Source organism: Choristoneura fumiferana, chromosome 16, assembly GCF_025370935.1.
Source record: "Choristoneura fumiferana chromosome 16, NRCan_CFum_1, whole genome shotgun sequence".
NCBI classification, from domain to species: domain Eukaryota; kingdom Metazoa; phylum Arthropoda; class Insecta; order Lepidoptera; family Tortricidae; genus Choristoneura; species Choristoneura fumiferana.
In genome coordinates, this window is record NC_133487.1 from 13,493,072 (window position 1) to 13,513,051 (window position 19,980).

Genomic DNA, 19,980 nt, shown 5'->3' on the forward strand with positions numbered 1-19,980 from the left:
TTTAGGCTACTTGAAGGACAAGTTCCTTATAGTAGTTGAACGAAAGAATCACAACACAAATTAACATAAAGCACAAGAAAAAAATACTTCCCACGCAAAATGTAGACTTTTAGTGGAATCAAAAAGAAAAGAGTGGACGAATTAATAAGTGAATAATTAAAAATATCATGCAAAATTAACAATAAAACTGACCAAGCGCAGTGTAGGGTTCCGTACTAATATTTTGCATATCGTACTAATCTTACAGCCCCTTAGTTATGAAATTTGATTGACACCTGATCTGCAGGGCTACTACGAAACTCGAACTCGAACTTCTTGTCGTGCGGTCCCTCTCGTTCTCGTATTAAATAGTATAAGTGTCAGAGGGACCGTACGAGATACACGAACTTCGAGTTTCGAGTTTCGTAGTAGCCCTGCTGGAATAACACATAGGCTACTTTTTTAGGCGACCTCAGTTCAAATTCGGCTACATTAGGCTACTCAATCAAACTGTGAAAAATGGCGATATCAGGTTCCTAGTTGCTGGCAACACTGGTTGGTTGTAGTAAAAAAAAAAAGTGAGAAGCAGCAAGGCTACTACGAAAATCGAAACTCGAAGTTCGTATCGTACCGTCCCTCTCGCTCTCGTATTAAATAGTTTAAGTGCCAGAGGGCCCGCACGACACGAACTTCGAGTTTCGAGTTACGTAGTAGCCCTGCAGAAGCAAAGCAAGCAAGTCAATTCTCCGCGTGCCCCAAAGAGTATAAGTACCTATATGCGTGCCCATTGATTGGAATGGACTACGGTTTAGTGGTGTTGTGGTGAAAATTTCAATGGAAGAATAGTGATTAGAGTACACAAATTTCAATGAATTGTTCGTTAATGTTACAATTTACCACTTTATCAAAAGGCAGAATACTATCAACGTTCGTACAATGATAACTAAAATGCAAACTCAAGCAAATGTCGCGGTGCCTCAATCTGTCACGACACAGCCTCAACAAATAGTTGGTGTCCCTGCGAATGCCGTAATATTGAAAATGTCTGACATTCAGCAAATATCCACAGTTGGTGAGTGAGATCAAATTATTGATAGCCTTTGAATCACCGTATATTAGTGACTGGGATGGTTTAAAGAAACCTAGTCAGGCAGGACTCACTGGGAATTTTCCTGAACAGTGTTTACGTTAGCTTAGCGTATATACATTTTATCATTTTTCGTTTACATTGCTGTTTTGTGGTATCCAACCTTTTAGTCGTTCAGATTCAGATATCCTATGAACTGACGTCCTTTCAAATAGGTGTTGGAGTCTCACTAAAGAAAGGATTCAAAATTACGAGCTTGAGTTATTTGACTTGAGATTTTTGTATCAGGGCTGTTGGAGCTAGCACACCGGGAATACCAAGCTGGTGACTATGAGAGTGCAGAGCTACATTGCATGCAGCTATGGCGCCAGGATAGCTCCAATACTGGAGTGCTGCTCCTCCTGTCTTCAATTCACTTCCAATGCCGGCGGCTCGACAAGTCTGCGCATTTCTCCACGCTGGCGATCAAGCAGAATCCACTTTTGGCTGAAGCATATAGGTAAAATTATCTGTTTATTATGGCATTGCCACTAATTGCAGCTGTTAAATGTGAATGAAACATTTAATTTAAAAAAGACTGATTTTGTCCTGGTTATTTGCAGCATGTATGTTATGGAGCTCTGGTTCCGTATCCGTTAAGTCAAAACTTCCGTTTTGGTTTTACACATCCATTTTGGTTCTGGTTCTGTTACTTTTGAAACGGAACTTACATCGGATGTCAAGGCTCCGGAACCCCTTCTTGGGCGTGTCTGACACGCTCTTGGCCGGTTTTTTTCCAATGGGATATTGAAATTCAAATCATTTATTCAGTAAATAGGCCGCAATGGGCACTTTTACACATCATTTTTTAAACTACCAGCGCTTTCGGAAAGACCGTCTTTGCCAAGAAGAATGCACCACAAGAAACTTGGCAGAAAGTCATTTTTTTTCAAAATAAAATAATTACAAATAAAATACTTAAAAACTAATTTTGCCAGCGTCAAGGTTGAAGATGATCTGAGTTAAGTCAAATGACAAAAAAAATACTTAAGGTTTACTGTGAGTTTGCAGAATTCAACCTGTCATTAAATGAAAATGTTAATGTCAAGTTTTGACTATTTTAGGGGCTTCCGAAAATATTTAGTTTTAGAATAGGGTTCCATCAGAAAAGAGTGAGAATAGCTTAATTTAAAATTTGATAAATCTTTTTCCGTAAAACCTATGAATTTAATCAAGATTCTTTAAGGGCAGCTGTTATGATTTTTTCATTCAATTGCATGTTCACCAGCAAAGGTTTTTCGTGGTAAGATTGGTTTTTTGGAATCTTTTTGTATTTTTTATTTCAATTCCAAATTTTTTGTTACTTTTACGGTCATTCCGTAAAACCTATATCGAAAATACAAACTGAAATATAGATGCACCATTGCACCATGTCCAGCGGTGGTGTAACGGTATAGCACACGGCACGGAATGCCGAGGATCTGGGTTCGATTCTCAGCGCTGGTCTTATTTTTCTGGTTTTTCTGTGCATCTATATTTCAGTTTGTATTTTCTATATAGGTTTTCCGTGGTCTTTACTGTCATACATTTTTCTACTGTACATTGTTTACCACTGCCTCAGTGGCTGTTTTGAATATCCCAGAAGCCAGTTTGCATAATAATGAATTGTTTTAATTTTAATACATGCAATAGTCAGTCATACATAATATTGCAACAGCTTTAATTTAATTATGAGAAGACATAATTATATTCTTTTGAAAACTGAGTTTGCATAAAAAATATAAATACCTCGAAGTTACCATGCAAAAAAGAAATTGTTAATGGTTTAAAAAGCTATCACTGATTTAAACTAAAATTTATATAAAAAGTTAACATACCTACTTGGTTATATACAATTTTTTCTGGACACAAAAAAATGGTCGTGATGGTCATGAAAATTAAATATTGATTATCTGTGGCTTTACTCCTGTGGTAAAATAAATAATTAGCAAAGTTTCTATTCAGTAGGAATTACAAAGAATCCCTTCTGAGTGCACTTCTAACATCCCAGGGAGTATGTCTCCCAAATTTGATTTACTAGCTCTAGTATGTAGTAGGCTGGTTGTTGTGTGACAGTCAGATAATCAAGTCATTCAGTAACATCACCCTTTTGTAGGTATTGCTAATATATACTGTCATTGGTGTTGCAAATAACTTTAAATGTGTATATTTATAACCACTATATCAGATGGTTTATAAAAAATATAAAGTGTTTATTAGTAAGTACAAGAATACAGATAAATTGTGATCTTATGTCCTCTATCATAGTGTAAATGGTCTGTTGTCCTATTGTAACATATCTTTTAGTTGTCTTTGTTCCTAAGAGCACTGAACTAAAAATGTTAATTCAATTTTGCTTACTGTATTTATGATCATAAAAAAAATTGTCTAACTCACATAGATTGTTGTTTTTGATGAATTCTTATTATGGATCTATCATATTTTTGCCTAATTCATAAGATTAATATCTGCTGAAAACTAGGTTTTAAGTCTGGGATAGATGATGTAATTAAATTACTCAAATACCTTGACCAAATTTTTGGCACAGGCAAGCTATTAAAAATTGGGCCATTTTCGTGGGTGATGCTTTGCAATAAGATATTTTTGTGCCAGACCAGAGAGATATATTGTCTCTGCATATATTATATTAGTGTTTTCCATACATTGTTCTGTCATGTCCCACTAATTTTCACTCGGTCCTTTCATGACCCACTTATATACTTTTAAACCTTACGATGATTTAACACGATTTAAATTTACGATCGCTGATGCTGTATTATATGAAATGCTTGTTAGGCAAAATAAATAAGTGTATATAAAATATGACAGAAACACTAGCCTAGATTTGCATACAGTGTGGGATCATTATGTGGATGAGCTCACTGCAATACCTGATTTCTAATCTTTGAACAATCAGTCATTGAACATAATAGTAAATATGCATATTTTTGCTTTAGCAACCTCGGAAATGTTTACAAAGAGCGCGGACAGTTGCAAGAAGCTCTGGAGAATTATAGACATGCTGTGAGACTGAAGCCCGATTTCATTGATGGCTACATAAATCTGGCTGCGGCACTTGTAGCTGCTGGGGATATGGAGCAAGCTGTTCAGGCCTATGTCACAGCGCTACAATATAACCCTGTAAGTATTTTTTGCAAATTACTAGTCTGCTCAGTTTGATTATGTTCACTGTTCAACCCAATTGTATGTTGTCCCATTACTGGAACATATTTTTGGGATAAAATTATCATATGTGGATTGTCCAGGAGATGAATTACCTGCCTGCCAAATTTTCTTTTAGAATTTTTCATCTATTACGTTAATGCAATCACAAACCTCCAGGCGTTAAATCTCCTTGTTGATTAGTGATTCCAGTGACACTAAAAGAAATCCCCCTAATATTATAAATGCGAAAGTTTGTAAATCTGTTTGTTTGTTACTTTTCACGTCAAAACCGCTGAACCGATTTAGACTATGTTCGGTATACAGAGAGTTTGAGTCCCAGGGAAGAACATAGGATAGTTTTATCCCGGAAAATTGCATAGTTTCCGTGGGATAGCGATAAACAAATTCTACGCCGACGGAATCGCGGGCAACAGCAAGTTGATATATGTATAAATGAAATAGGTATACAAATGAAAATGGAATATACAAATGTTTAAACGTGTGGAAAATCGATGCTAATTAATACGACTTTTAAACATTTTTGTACAATGTCCAAAAGAAGCACCTAAATTTTCCATGAACATGCAATAAGATTTACTGTGTTACTTTTTACGGTAATGAATTAAAACGAAATGATGTACCATAAGATCCCATCAGAAATAAAACGCAAAGGGGGATTTATCGGCGCCGGCCCTTGATCCCATGGCGTTCCCCTTGCATTTATAAAAGAGGATGTTAAAAAATCGACGACCGTTACGATCCGTTGGCGCGGACTGTAAGGTATAAATTCAGCTTTTGTTAACCAAGATGAACTATGTTTAATGTGAACATTGTTGTAATATTATACTTACCCGTAATTGTAAAACTACAAATACTTATGTATCGCAAAGTTTATTAACAGTTCTAAACTGCTTGTCTCAGCCAGCTGGCATGTCCTAGAATTCTAGATTAGTGAAGTCAACAGCAGATTACTGCCGAATGGTGTTATACAAATTCATGAATTTAATTTGAACAGACGAACGAGTAACATCATATTATGTTTTTTGACGATGACTAATTTCGTATTTTTATCAGAAGCTATCATTGAAGAAAGTGAAGGTCTTATCTTGCTTTATAAAGGTTTCTGTCTTTGGAAACCATTTTCCAAACGGAAAATTCGAAGATGATCGTATCAATAGAGACGTTAAAAAGAATCAACTCTAATAATCGAGATCGTGTTGTTTACGAGCGCTATAAAGATCATTCTGCGTGCGACCTTGGCTGTATTATAAAAAATCGAGACATAAATGTTCCTTACACCATTATACGGAAGCGGCCCATTGTAGGTGTCACTACTAATTTCAGTACTTTTCCATGTAGCATGAGTAAGATGACTACGGTTGCGTAATGAAATATTTGTTACTGACTTATGTATATTTATGAGTTCTAAGTTTATAGAACTTCATCTCACTAACCCAACCGCCAACACCTTGAAGGTCTTCTAGGACGTAGTCTAGTTGATCTGAATATTGATTACCTACTACTAGGTAGTTTCTTTTAGGCAAATAAATAGATAAGCAGTGAAATATAACATTTTGGCTGCAATAATCCTTTCGCAGCATTGTGATCGCCGAATTACACGACTAAGTTTGGTTTAATAAAATTGATTGGATAATCAACAAGTTATTCCAGGTATTCAAATATAGTCGTCAAAGAAAGATACTCTTGTCTTGTTTATTCCGATGAGAAAAATATTCCGTAAAAAAAAATCAACACAAACGAGTTCTTGCTAACTGGCGTAAATGTTATCTTTAGTTTTAATGAACATCGAAATAATTCACATGTCAAATTTTCCATAGTCATTATTCTGATTAAGCGATTAGGCAAGTAGATAACGCAAAATTGACATCGTATTGAACATCAGATAAAAACATTGTTGATCGTAAATTAATTAGCCGCATGCATTGACATTGCCTTTGTTTCAAGGATATCTAAGTGTGTTGTAATAACAACCGTATATTACATTTTATTCTTACACGAGCAAGTAACTCCTTTGAACATAAAGTGGATTCTGACCGTCTGATTGTTTGTTCTATTTATTACACCGACAAAACAGCCTTGTCGATGGGTTATTAAAACGTAGACAAGCCTATGAAGCCTAACTCTAACTTGCGTTTTGGTTTCACGGCCTCACGGGCGAGCAGAGCATGGCAAAAAAATCAAATGATTGTATTGGAACCATTACTTTATTTGCATTATGTCGGCAATGTACTGTGTAGGTTATTGCTAGGTGTATGCGTGTCGCATATTAGGTAATTAATGGAATATTACGTAAAAAGCGCGTTTAGTAGAATATTGCTTGGTAACTACTGTAATGTAAAATAAATTATTTATTTTTAAGTTAACTATTCGATATTGTTCAGTTTACGTGGATATTACGACTAGACTAGGTGAGCAGCCTAGTATAGCGTGCGTGACGGACGTCTTGATTTTCAATACTCAATGCATGACTAAGCATAATAAATGATTATAATACTGCTCGCAAAGTTGCACTACATTGAAGTTGAACCGAATCATTTGAAAATTGTTTTTACGCAACAACTGCAATGCTAATGCAGATCTAAATTAATGTGAATATAGTATAGGGTATTTGGTTTCATGATATAAAATTTCACGTTTCTGATTTCACAAACTGATAAATAGAGTTACTTAGACCAAAACGAATTTTAGTTACGTGTGGTGAGGGGTTGCTTAAGAACTGATTTCGCGCTTTTATTTTTGATCAGCGCATTGCTCTCGTCAAAATAATAAGAAAAATATTAGACGCCCCGTTCAGTGCACTTACTCTGCGCCTACTGTACCTATACAGAGCAATACATGTCATTGGTTTATTATAATATTTTATGTCATATGTTATATATGTTTTAGTTACTTTAACGTTAGTCAGTTTTTTGTTGAGATTGAGAGTAACGATTATCTTGAAACTTGAGATCTAAATTCGAATTGAAATTTGACAGACTTATTTCTAGAGGATCATAAATTTACACTAAGAAGGAAATTCTAACACAATAAAACACTATTTAGTTTATATTTTATTCGTCCGCGAACGGAGCTAAAGCCGCCGGGCATAAACTAGTTAGTTACATTATAAATTTGGCGCACTAACCGTTATTAGTTTAGAAGTTGTATTGCAAAAGCTCCTTTGAAAGCATTGAATAAGAGAAAAAGTATTACTAAGTGTGATTGCAAGATTGCGACTGAGAAAAAGAATGGTAGCGTAAATTCAATTTTAAAATTGAATGTGAAGAAAATCTCCGTAAATCTCTGTGATTGCAAACCATAATAAATCTTGTTGCAGGACCTTTACTGCGTTAGGAGTGACTTGGGCAATTTGCTCAAGGCCCTGGGACGATTGGATGAGGCAAAGGTAAACATAATATTGTTTTCTTCTCTAGTTTGCTGCGAAGGAAACAGGATTCATTTTGTATTTCCTCAGTGCTAAATTAAATTAGCGTACTCTCTGTTTGGCCTGCGTCTCTACTGCGATTGCGTAAATCTGCCCTCTCCAACTGCATTTGGCGTTCCCCTTTTGTACTTTATAATGGTTTAAATATTATTCCTTGTATAAGTTAATTGTGAATATTTTCTTTTGATTTATTGCCTATGTTTAAACCATTATTATGAATGTGTTAACAAGATTGAGAACAACAGTTTAAAAGTTGCCGGATTAAGAGTTACGATTAATGGATACGACTTGTTGTGAATCTGAGCCGCGAATTTAAGTTTTACTTACAAATTCTTTACAAATTTGGCAACGTTGTCTCAAAATACAGTTTCATTTATTTTGTTTTCTATCTTGTTGCACTAGCTTGCCATTTTTTAAGTCTCAAAATATTATCTGACCGATGTACATAATATTTCGCGACAGCGTCAGCGTAAAATACAATTGTAATTTAATTTTCCATGCAAATAAGATTTAATTTCCCATTTCGCTAATTGCAATTTGTGGCGGTTTACATTTCAGTCTAGCTACGATTAATGTGAAACAGAGTTTGTGTGGGAAATTAACATTTGAATGGAGAGTACTCTAATATCCAAGCTCAAATAAACAATTACTAAACTTATCATCTTGTTTCCTTCAGTATTAACTTAGTAAATATGTTTTTTTTTTGTGCTTGTAGTAATTAATATCTTACCCATATATTGCATTTGAGGATCAGGGAAGGCAGTAGTTTCATTAGTGGTTGACGTAGCGAGTTTTATTTACTTTATTTGGTCATCCACATCTCGCCTGCCGCAATACTCTGCTCGGACAGCGAGAGCTGGCTAAGTGATCCTCTCCTATCATAAACATTTGATTTGCAATACAATTTGTGTAAGACGATCATCGGGTGAAATAGTTTGACTCAAAATCGACTAATTTCTATTATTATATTTTCACAAGGTGTTGTCTGGTAAGACAGTAGGTGTGACGGGTGCTGATTGTAGCGGGATAACGGTTGGTACGCCGATTGCTAGCCCGCCGCGATGACATCAAACCGTTGCTGCAGGTAAAGTGGACTAGGTTTGCAAGACAAAACTTTTGGACAGGAATCGGTTTCAAGTCCTCTTGACTTGTCATTGTCGTGATCATCATTCCTCATCGGCTAGGAAGTGGAAGCGAATCAAAAGACTATTGAACCACGTTTTCGATTTTGTATTATTTTGGGTCGGTACGCTGCTTGTTGATATTTTGTGTCGTTGGTCGTTTGCATTTCCTACTGACTGTGTGGCATTTGGCGTAGTGTAATTAGGGTGCAAATGGCGTAATTTTGTCGCGTCGTGTGTGTTGCTCGGTCATCGTCGACGTACGATACGACCCGGCATCACTTACGGCTGTGTGAATAGACTTGGCGTAACGAACATTTCAGAATACCATCACTACTCGTATTATTAGTGTTCAATTAATAACATATTGCATTTCCGTGTGTGTAGGCTTGTTACTTGAAGGCCATCGAAACAAGGCCTGACTTTGCAGTTGCCTGGAGTAACTTGGGATGTGTATTCAATGCGCAAAGTGAAATCTGGTTGGCCATACATCATTTTGAGAAGGCCGTTGCCTTGGATCCCAACTTCTTGGACGCGTACATAAATTTGGGAAATGTTCTCAAAGAAGCAAGAATTTTTGACAGGTACGAATTTTAAACAATAGGCAGTACCGATACTAGTATTAACATTGTTCAATAGATTAAACTTTATGTATAATGTTTCATGCGAGTAATTTTTTTACCATTTTTAGGGCCGTGGCTGCCTATCTTCGCGCCTTAAACTTATCTCCCAACAACGCTGTCGTACATGGAAACTTGGCCTGCGTGTATTATGAACAGGGATTAATAGACTTAGCCGTCGACACTTACAGAAGAGCTATTGAATTGCAACCTAACTTCCCAGATGCCTACTGTAACTTGGCGAATGCTTTAAAAGAAAAAGGCCAAGTAGTTGATGCTGAGGAATGTTACAATACTGCGTTACGGCTATGCCCATCTCACGCAGATTCCCTGAATAACTTGGCTAATATTAAACGCGAACAAGGCTACATTGAAGAAGCGACACGTCTATATCTAAAGGCTCTCGAAGTATTCCCAGAATTCGCTGCTGCTCATAGTAACTTGGCTTCAGTGCTACAACAACAGGGCAAGCTCAATGAAGCGCTCATGCACTATAAGGAGGCTATTCGCATCCAACCAACTTTCGCGGATGCGTATAGCAACATGGGCAACACGCTGAAAGAGATGCAAGATGTTGCCGGCGCGCTGCAATGCTACACGCGAGCAATCCAAATCAATCCTGCGTTCGCGGATGCGCATAGCAACCTTGCCAGCATCCACAAAGACTCCGGGAACATTCCAGAAGCCATCCAATCCTATAGAACTGCATTAAAACTTAAGCCCGACTTCCCAGACGCGTATTGCAATCTGGCTCACTGTTTGCAAATAGTTTGCGACTGGACTGACTACGAGGCGCGTATGAAGAAGTTAGTCAGCATCGTCGCTGAACAACTAGACAAGAACAGATTGCCTTCAGTCCATCCACATCACTCTATGCTGTATCCTCTTACGCACGATTTTAGAAAAGCAATCGCCGCTCGTCACGCCAATTTGTGCTTAGAAAAAGTGCAAGTGCTTCACAAGCCACAGTACAAATTCCCTCGCGAACTACAGGGACGTTTGCGCATTGGTTATGTCAGTAGTGATTTCGGTAACCATCCCACGTCGCATTTGATGCAATCCGTACCTGGCTTGCACGACCGTTCTAAAGTGGAGATATTCTGCTATGCTCTAAGCGTAGACGACGGCACCACATTCCGGTCCAAGATCGCGAGAGAGGCGGAACACTTCATTGATCTGTCACAGATGCCCTGCAATGGTAAAGCTGCGGATAAAATATATGCAGATGGTATTCATATTCTCGTGAACATGAATGGTTACACCAAAGGTGCGAGGAATGAAATATTCGCATTGAGACCCGCTCCAGTGCAGGTAATGTGGCTTGGTTACCCCGGTACAAGCGGCGCTAGCTACATGGACTACCTAGTTACTGATGCAGTCACCTCGCCCCTGGAATTGGCAAGCCAATACAGCGAGAAGCTAGCCTACATGCCAAATACATACTTCGTTGGAGACCACAAACAAATGTTCCCGCATCTGCAGGAGCGGCTTATTCTTAGTGATAAGATAAAATCTCACAACAACATGGGCAGCCTTGCAGATAATGTGGCGGTTATCAATGCTACAGATTTGTCACCTTTAGTTGAGAATACCGACATAAAAGAAATCAAAGAAATAGTGAGAGCTGCTAGACCTGTTGAAATATCGTTAAAAGTAGCAGAGTTACCGACAACTACGCCCATCGAGACCATGATTGCTTCCGGACAAGTTCAGGTAAACTATACTACCTAGATATTAATTTTACTCAATTATTTGTTTAATTTGTATATCATTTAACGATTAACTTATCATTTTAGACTTCTGTTAACGGTGTTATACTTCAAAATGGCTTGGCTACAACACAAACGAATAACAAAGCAGCAACTGGCGAAGAGGTTCCGCAGTCTATCGTGATCACGACCCGGCAGCAGTACGGCCTTCCCGACGAAGCCGTGGTATACTGCAACTTTAACCAACTGTACAAAATTGATCCGCTCACGCTCCACATGTGGGTTTACATTTTGAAACACGTGCCAAATAGTGTGCTGTGGCTGTTACGGTTCCCGGCGGTTGGCGAACCCAACCTTCAGGCTACGGCTCAACAACTAGGTAAGATATTTAAACTTTTAAAGTCGAACTGAAATACAGTTAATGCATGGTCCAGCAAACCTCAACTTTTTAAAAGACAAAAAGTACATAATTAAGTGTGCTATATCTTTTTCTATTATGTTTGTTTAATTAAGCCGAATATAATAAGTCATGATTAGATTAGTTAAAGGAATATTCTTAGAGAATACTAGCTTTTGCGATCGACTTCGTCTGCTATGTCCTTCCCAGGGACTCAAACTATCTTCATATCAAATTTCTAAAAGTTTTGAGCGGTTTAAGCCAGACAGATAGACAAACCGACAGAGTTATTTCGGCAACTAATATTATGTAGTTAGAGATAAGGATAAAGTTGGCTTAATTTGATCATTGTTTTTTTTACCAGGTTTACCACCAGGCCGCATAATCTTCTCGAACGTGGCCGCAAAGGAGGAGCACGTCAGGCGAGGCCAGTTAGCGGATGTTTGTCTAGACACACCCCTGTGCAATGGACACACAACCAGTATGGACATATTGTGGACGGGCACGCCCGTTGTCACGCTACCTGGAGAGACTTTAGCATCCAGGTAAGCTACCCAACTTCCTTTTGATTGCCGTCATTATAAAATATACTCAGCGTCACAAAATGTTTTGAGTTTTATTTCGGCACGAATAACAGTGTTAATTTCCTCTTGCAGAGTGGCAGCTTCCCAGCTCAATACATTAGGCTGTCCAGAATTAATAGCAAGAACGAGGCAAGAATATCAAGACATAGCAGTAAGATTAGGAACTGATAGAGAATAGTGAGTATTAATTGCTACTTTTCAATACCATAGTTAATGGGTGTACAATAACTAAGAATATAAGTTTAAAGAGTATAATTTAATTCTGTAATGAATAATATAGAATGTGAGGGCTTGGGCCGTAGTTTCCACGCGGGCCCAGTGAGGATTGGGAACTTCACACACGCCTTTGAATTGCTTCGCAGGTATCCTCGCGATGTTTTCCTTCACCGTAACGCTAGTATTAAATTTCAAATGTAATTTCGCACATGAATTTCGAAAACTCAGAGGTGCGAGCCGGGGTTTGAACCAACCATCCTCTGCTTGAGCCACTAAGCCACCACGTCCAGCAAGCCAGCAATTATTGGATACAGCGGAAAAATAATGTTAACATTCTGTGTGTCGTATCACTTACAACACGTAACGTATATTATTCAATTTTTTCTAACATGATTCAAATGACAGATGCGCCAAACTGACGTAACTACGTGTCCCTCCTACGGTTAAACGCAAACTATCGATACTTTTGCATGTACCTAGTGCTAAAAGTGGCAATAGCATTATTTGTTGATTTAAATTAAACGGCACGATATCGAACTGAAAGTCTTATTTGAATTTTAAAATATAATTTATTCAACACTTTGAGTGTCACTTTCCGGCTCTGACGAACAATCTTGCGGATTAATAATAAGTTCGTTTATTTTACCGCTTTTATTTTAACCGATAAGATAACCCTCACCTCTAGCAATGGGGAATGTCTGAAAAACTTAGAAACGCTTGAAACTTTTTATATCAATAGGAATAACCTTTCTAATTAACAGAAAAAAATATCAGATTTTTATGTAGCATCAATTCATTAAAAAAAAAATGAAAGAGTTTTCTTTACCGCCAAATTAGGGCTATCGTTTTTTGTCTCACTAGATGGCGCACTGTTGCGTGAGGTTTTTAAGTATGGCTTTCAAAGTCTGTTATTACGGGTGTGAAAACAAAGTTTACATTAAAATCATATGTAATACACCTTAAAAACGTACCATAAAAATATCGAGCATGCCGCAGTGTTGCATAGTCCCCGTTTTGTTCGAAAAAAGGGATGACAAAGGTTTCAAAGTCAAAGTCAAAGTCAAAATATCTTTATTCAATTTAGGCTATAACAAGCACTTATGAATGTCAAAAAAAAATCTACCACCGGTTCGGAAAAACCTCTGCTGAGAAGAATCCGGCAAGAAACTCAACGAGGTATATATATTTTTTTTTAAAACAGATTTACAATATTATTAAATGATATGTATACATCACAAGTATTTAACACAACTTTATTTTTAACACAGTAGGTTCGCTATTTGAAGGGATCGCTAATGCGGATCGGAATTATTTCCAAATATCCCTGTCCATGATATAATCATTAACTTTATAATACGCCTTTGATATTAATGTCTTCTTGACAATAGATCTGAATTTTGTATCCGTTTCATTTGTAATATTTTTTGGAATTTTATTATAAAAACGTATGCAATTTCCCAGAAAAGACTTTTTGGTTTTAGCCAGTCTGTAAGATGGAACTTTAAGCTTCCCTGTGTTTCTAGTAGCCTTTGGCTTATCGACGTTAGTGGGAAAATCACATATGTTCTTCCTAACATACATGATTATTTCAAAAACATAAAGCGACGGCAGGGTTAGGATATCTGTTTCCTTAAAAAAGATCTTAAAGATTCACGCGTCTTCAAATTATAAATTGCTCTAATTGCTCTCTTTTGTAAGATAAAAATTGACTCAATGTCTGCAGCAGATCCCCATAAAATAAGGCCGTACGAAATAATGCTATTAAAGTAAGCAAAATACACCAACCGTGCCGTCGCCACATCGGTTAGATGCCGTATTTTCCAAACTGCAAAAGCAGCAGAGCTCAATCTACCCGCGATTGCTGTGACGTGAGGTCCCCACTGTAGTTTAGAATCGAGCGTTATTCCTAAAAATACTGTTGATTTTACAAATTCAATAGTTTGACCATTTAACTTTATATTAGAAACTGAATTCGAGCTAGATGAATTTATCAACGAGAATTTAATACATTTAGTTTTCTTAGGATTTAGTAACAAATTATTGGCAGCAAACCATGCGGATATCACGGACAGGGTTTCATTGGGCTCAATGAAGTCGGTATCTTTTCTACTAACCTTGAACAGTAAAGACGTGTCGTCAGCAAACATAACTATACCCGACTTTTGGCTTACCATATAAGTAAGGTCATTTACATAAATAAGATACAGGAATGGGGCAAGAATGGATCCTTGAGGCACTCCCATTTCGACCACAGATCCCTCCGATACCGTTCCGTTAATCGCTACCTTTTGCTTTCTTTGTGTGAGGTAAGATTTAATGAGTTCTAAAGCGAGGCCACGAATGCCATAAAAATTTAACTTACAAATTCAAGTATCATGATCCACACAATCAAAAGCTTTCGAAAGGTCGCAGAATACACCTATAGCGTCATGTGATTCCTCCCAAGCTTGCAATATGAATTTAACTAAACTATGACCCGCGTCTGTAGTAGACCTGCCTTTTGTGAATCCGAACTGCTGTGGATGCATGATTTTATGGGTATTAAAATGCGAGATCATTTGCGTCAGCATTATATTTTCGAATATTTTGCTAAACGCTGATAGGATGGACACAGGACGATAATCAGAGGGATTATCTTTATCACCTGATTTGAAAATAGGAACTACTTTACTATATTTCATCAAATCTGGAAATACGCCTTCATCTATACAGCTATTAAATATAAATGCTAAAGTTGGAGCAACGACATCTAAAATGGAATGTAGAACCTTAACTGAGACGCCCCACAAGTCTTCCGTTTTTTTTACTTTCAATAATCTAAAAGTCTTAATGATGTCACAGGGAGAGACATGCGTGAATTTAAAATTACTTAAGTTTGGAATAGATACATTTTGTTTTAAGAGCGATTCAGCTAACTTTGAGGAAGACGCGAGACATTTTGTCGTTTCGATGGGGATTTTAGAGAAGTAGGTATTAAACTCGTTAGCTACTTTAACCGCGTCCGTTTCTAATACGTTGTTAATCTTTAACGATATAGAGGACTCCGCGTTCTTACGTCGACCGGTTTCAGTATTTATAATTTTCCAAACTGTTTTAATTTTATCATCAGAGGACTTAATTTTATTAGTTACATGGGCTGCTTTTGCTTTATTACATATAATTTTGAATAATTTTGAATAATCCCTGACATACTGGTGGAAACGTTCATCAGTGGTACACGATTTCTTATCATAAAGATCATATAAGACGTCCCTACTCCTACGTATTCCGGGTGTAGCCCATTCATTGAATGATAGTTTGTTTCCTATTTTAATACGTTTTTTACTACACGTTTTATCGTATTCCTCGCATACAGTATTTAACAATATCTTGAAATTTTCGTTTGGATTTTTAGTATTTACTTTTAAATTGTTTACTTTTTGCGCGATGTTTGTTTTGAGACGGTCAAGTCTTTGTTTGTTCAACGGCCTAATTTCTATGGTTTGATTAACACCGCCCTAGCCCGAGGTAACTTCACTGTTTGAGCTTTGTGATCCGATCGTACTCCACTGATTACAGCTTTTTCTAAATACTTACAAGTTAACCAAATGTTGTCAATACATGTGGTCGAAGTAGTTGTGACTCTGGTGGGTTCATTAAATAAGAAATTTAAATTAAAAGATTTTAAAACAGAAATAAACTGGTCTTTTTCAACGGATTGTGATAAAATATCGATATTAAAGTCCCCGCAGACCACCAGCGCTTTATTACGTTTTACTGATTTCCTTAGAACATCTTCCATAGTATTTATAAACAAAGGAATACTCGAGTTTGGTGGTCTATATACATAAAATTAAATACGGTTCCGTTTCCGCAGAAGCGATCTCACATACACATTCAACAGAAAGTCTGGACAGGTCTTTGCGTTCTTTGAACTTTAAACCATTTTTCACTAATATGAGAGACCCGCCACCTGCTGCAGATTCTCTGCAGAAGGCGCTGGCTATTGCATAATTATGTACATTAAATTGCATTGAATCTTTTTTTAGCCAGGTTTCTGTTAAGCAGATAATATCTAAGTTTAACTTTACAGAGTAATTCTAAATCTAATATTTTGCCAGTGAAGCGATTTATATTTTGATGTAGAAATGATAGACTACTTTGCTTCTCTATTGTCGGTGTAGGTAGTTTAAAGACACATTCGCGCTTGAAGGTGTCGTCCTAACAGGGCCGGGGGAGGGGGGGTAATTTCCGAATACGGAATTAATATAACATGCTAAGGATTTAGCAAGCTTGTCGGGGGTCAGTCGGTAGTCACTAATAACATTATTAGTGTCAAAAAATAAAACGTCACTATGACGGCTCGTCATCTTAAACAATAATTTGTTTAAACGATATAAATGGTTATTGGATTTATTTAGAGAAGCAGAATAGGGAAACGCACCTATAATAATGTTTTTAACACCTAGTTTTGATAGTAAATCGAACCCAGTTTTTATGTCCGAACACCTAACGTCGGACCCGTCACTTAACATTAATACAATGGTTGACTGCTTAGTCACCTGAGTGAGCATAATTTTTTCAATTATTTGTTTGAATGAGGCATTAGGCATACAGTTATTTATGACACAGCTGTTTGATATATTATTATACAATATTTTGCCCAATCCTTTTCCTATCCTATCAATATCCTGAAAGACAACTGTCTCGAAACACCGACATTCATTGCCCCGGAACGCATATTTGCCATAATTAATTTCAGATATTGCAAAATATTCACAAAAATATTCTAATTATAAATAAACCCGTGTAGCTCACCCAAAAACTATGAGATTTGACATTTCGGAGACCTCACGCTACACTAGCGCCTCTAGTGGCGAATTCATACGCGATAGCCCCCATTACGACAGTCCGGTTCCATAGTCCAGAATAAAAAACATTAAAAAAGAATTTGTGTCTTTGACTCGATCGTTTTGACAGGTGACACTTTACCGGGCCGAATAATACTGACATGGAAATACCGACCCTGTTTTTCATGTACACGCCCATAGAAACTGACATGACCTTCGATGGGTATGTAGATGAAAAACATAATCATCATGTGTCATTTGAATCATGTTACATAGAACAAATAGAGGATAGGAGTGTTATACTCTGTATCAGTGTTTCCCAAACATTGTTCTGCCATGGCCCGGTAATTTTCACACTGCCCCTTCGTGACCCACTTAATACTTTTAATCTTAAGCTGGTTCCATTAGGTAGAATAATACATATTTATTATTAGTAAAAATGTTTTATTAATACTGATATTTTGGTATCGCCTATTTAGTCAACTTTAGTGCGAAGTATAGAGCTGCTGCTTATTTTTACCAAAGAATCGATGCGTCGATTAATAGTAGGTTTTTATTTAATTTTTATTCGACTGGATGGAAAACGAGCAAGTGGGTCTCCTGATGGTAAGAGATCACCACCGCCCATAAACATCTGCAACACCAGGGGTATTGCAGATGCGTTGCCAACCTAGAGGCCTAAGATGGAATACCTCAAATGCCAGTTATTTCACCGGCATTGTTTTTAAAACAAGACGCGAATGTTGCGACCAGGTATTTTTATTTACGCTGCTCTGTATGTTTAAAACATTGTCGTTTATTTTCAGTTTAAAAGCCATCCGAGCAAAAGTGTGGGTTTCCCGGTCGGAGAGTCCACTGTTCGACTGCAAAGCGTACGCGACGGGGCTCGAGATGTTATACGCAAAAATGTGGGCGAAGCACGCACGAGGCGAACGCGTCGACCATTTGGCAGCAGTCGACAAATAGGCGTTAGCTGTCGCCGCCAAGCGCCGCCGATATTGACCCGGACAGTGCCAGTGAAGTGAAGTGTGCCCTCAACTTATGCTTGTGACTATGAGCAGCCTTGGGACGAACTCCGAGCAAAGAGGTTCAAGTTAGTCACTCGGTGTGAGATGCTAGCGTCTATTGGAAATCGTATTCGTATGATCTCGCTCGATTCGCATCTATTAGAATGCGGTGGTTCCTTAGAGTCATACTAGCCCTCCGATCGGTCATAATTTCTACTTTAGTAGCTTCCGAGAAGTGATGCTTCGGCCCAAGGTTTGCTTAGCGTGGGGACTGCGTTTTTGTGTCGGGAATAGCAGACGCATTTCGACCCAGTGGGATAATTCGGTGAGCTATGTGTAGCTTGACGAGGGAGAAAACGGACTTCATCAATATCCTAAGATTATAATGTTCTGTAGCGCAGCTCGTATGATCCTATCTGCTTAGTTATTTTCTAGTCAACGCTACAACGTCTCGACAATCTCATAACGTATTTGACGCCGCAGAGTATATTTTTCGAAGCAATAAAGTATTTAGTTCTAATAGAAAGGTGGCCTTGCTATGCAGATAATCTGCTTGTATTTAACTGTTACTTGACTATTTTATTTACCGGAATAGTTTTGCGCTGTGTACCTTGATCACCTAGATAGTCCAATTTGCAAATATGGTTTCCAACAGAGTTGAGTAAGAATTATAACGATACTTGATTCTAACATTGTTATATGGTTACCGTTATTAAATCGTTAATACTTGAGACGATCGATTATGGAGTTTTAAAATGAACAAAATATGTTCAATATTTGACATACGATTAATGACAAACATGATGCATACTTACAATTAGTCGTACTCAAGTCGAGGCCAAGTAAGACTGAATATCTGGGTCCGACATTCTGCAACTGATGATTAATGTTAATTTGTTCAATTTTTGATATTAGTCCCTAAGAACGGGCTACTTCATCCTATAGACACAGTGAAGTGTACTATGTAAATGTGATCGTATACTCTATTGGCTATGGCCTATGGCTCGTTAGACATTATGTACACATCATAGACAATTGTGATTCTCTATCATTACCTTTGGTTTTTAAGGATAATGTAATTGTTTTTAATTTTCCCAGTCTTGGAATCATCATACCTTGAAACTAACATAAACATAGATCAGGACAATATTTATTTTCTTGTGTGCATCAACGAATTTCAAGAAGTTTTTGTGCTTTTATTTTATTTTTATCTTGTAAATATTTAGATTAAGGTTTATAATTTGTTCACTTCACACGATTATTAACGTTGTTATGTCATCAATGGATAAATTTGCCTTCTGTTAATGTATCGATTGTGAATCGATTCTAATGTATTCTTTGTGGATTCCTATCGATTTTCTGTTTTGATAATACATTTAAAAGTTTGCAATATTGCCGTTTTGCAAATACTTATTGTTACTTAAGAATACTTATTTAAGTATCTTTTCATGAGCGAATATTTATATTTTTTTACAATTCAGTATTTTAGCTTATGAAATCAATAAAACCAGTGAATTAATCCAATATTTTAAACATGTTGTAAAGTAGACAAATGAAATTATTCCCGATTACTTGCATAAAATGGTACTTGTAACAAATAAATTGCAAAGACCTGCTATAGTTAAGTTTGGCGTGACTTTCCCAGTTGATAATTAAAAGTATCCTGTGATTAATTTAATTCATTGTAAATAGCTATTATAATTTAAGGATAGACTCCAATAAACAGCAAAAGAATTAACAATGTAGTTTTAATAATAGCATTAAATTTCTGACAGTGTATCTGTTGCGATTGCAATCGTGTAC

The 19,980-nt window shown here is 37.1% G+C and overlaps 1 protein-coding gene across 1 annotated transcript; it reads left to right on the forward strand.

Moving 5' to 3' along the window:
- The first annotated feature begins 694 nt into the window (after positions 1 to 694).
- On the forward strand, positions 695 to 19,918 carry sxc (O-linked N-acetylglucosamine (GlcNAc) transferase sxc). Its single transcript, XM_074099638.1, has 10 exons — positions 695 to 1,051; positions 1,355 to 1,565; positions 4,042 to 4,225; positions 7,587 to 7,655; positions 9,203 to 9,399; positions 9,507 to 11,148; positions 11,232 to 11,523; positions 11,906 to 12,086; positions 12,198 to 12,302; positions 17,977 to 19,918. The coding sequence occupies exons 1-10, from the start codon at positions 916 to 918 to the stop codon at positions 18,134 to 18,136; spliced, it is 3,177 nt and encodes a 1,058-aa protein (XP_073955739.1). The 5' UTR covers positions 695 to 915; the 3' UTR covers positions 18,137 to 19,918.
- The last annotated feature ends 62 nt before the right edge of the window (positions 19,919 to 19,980 follow it).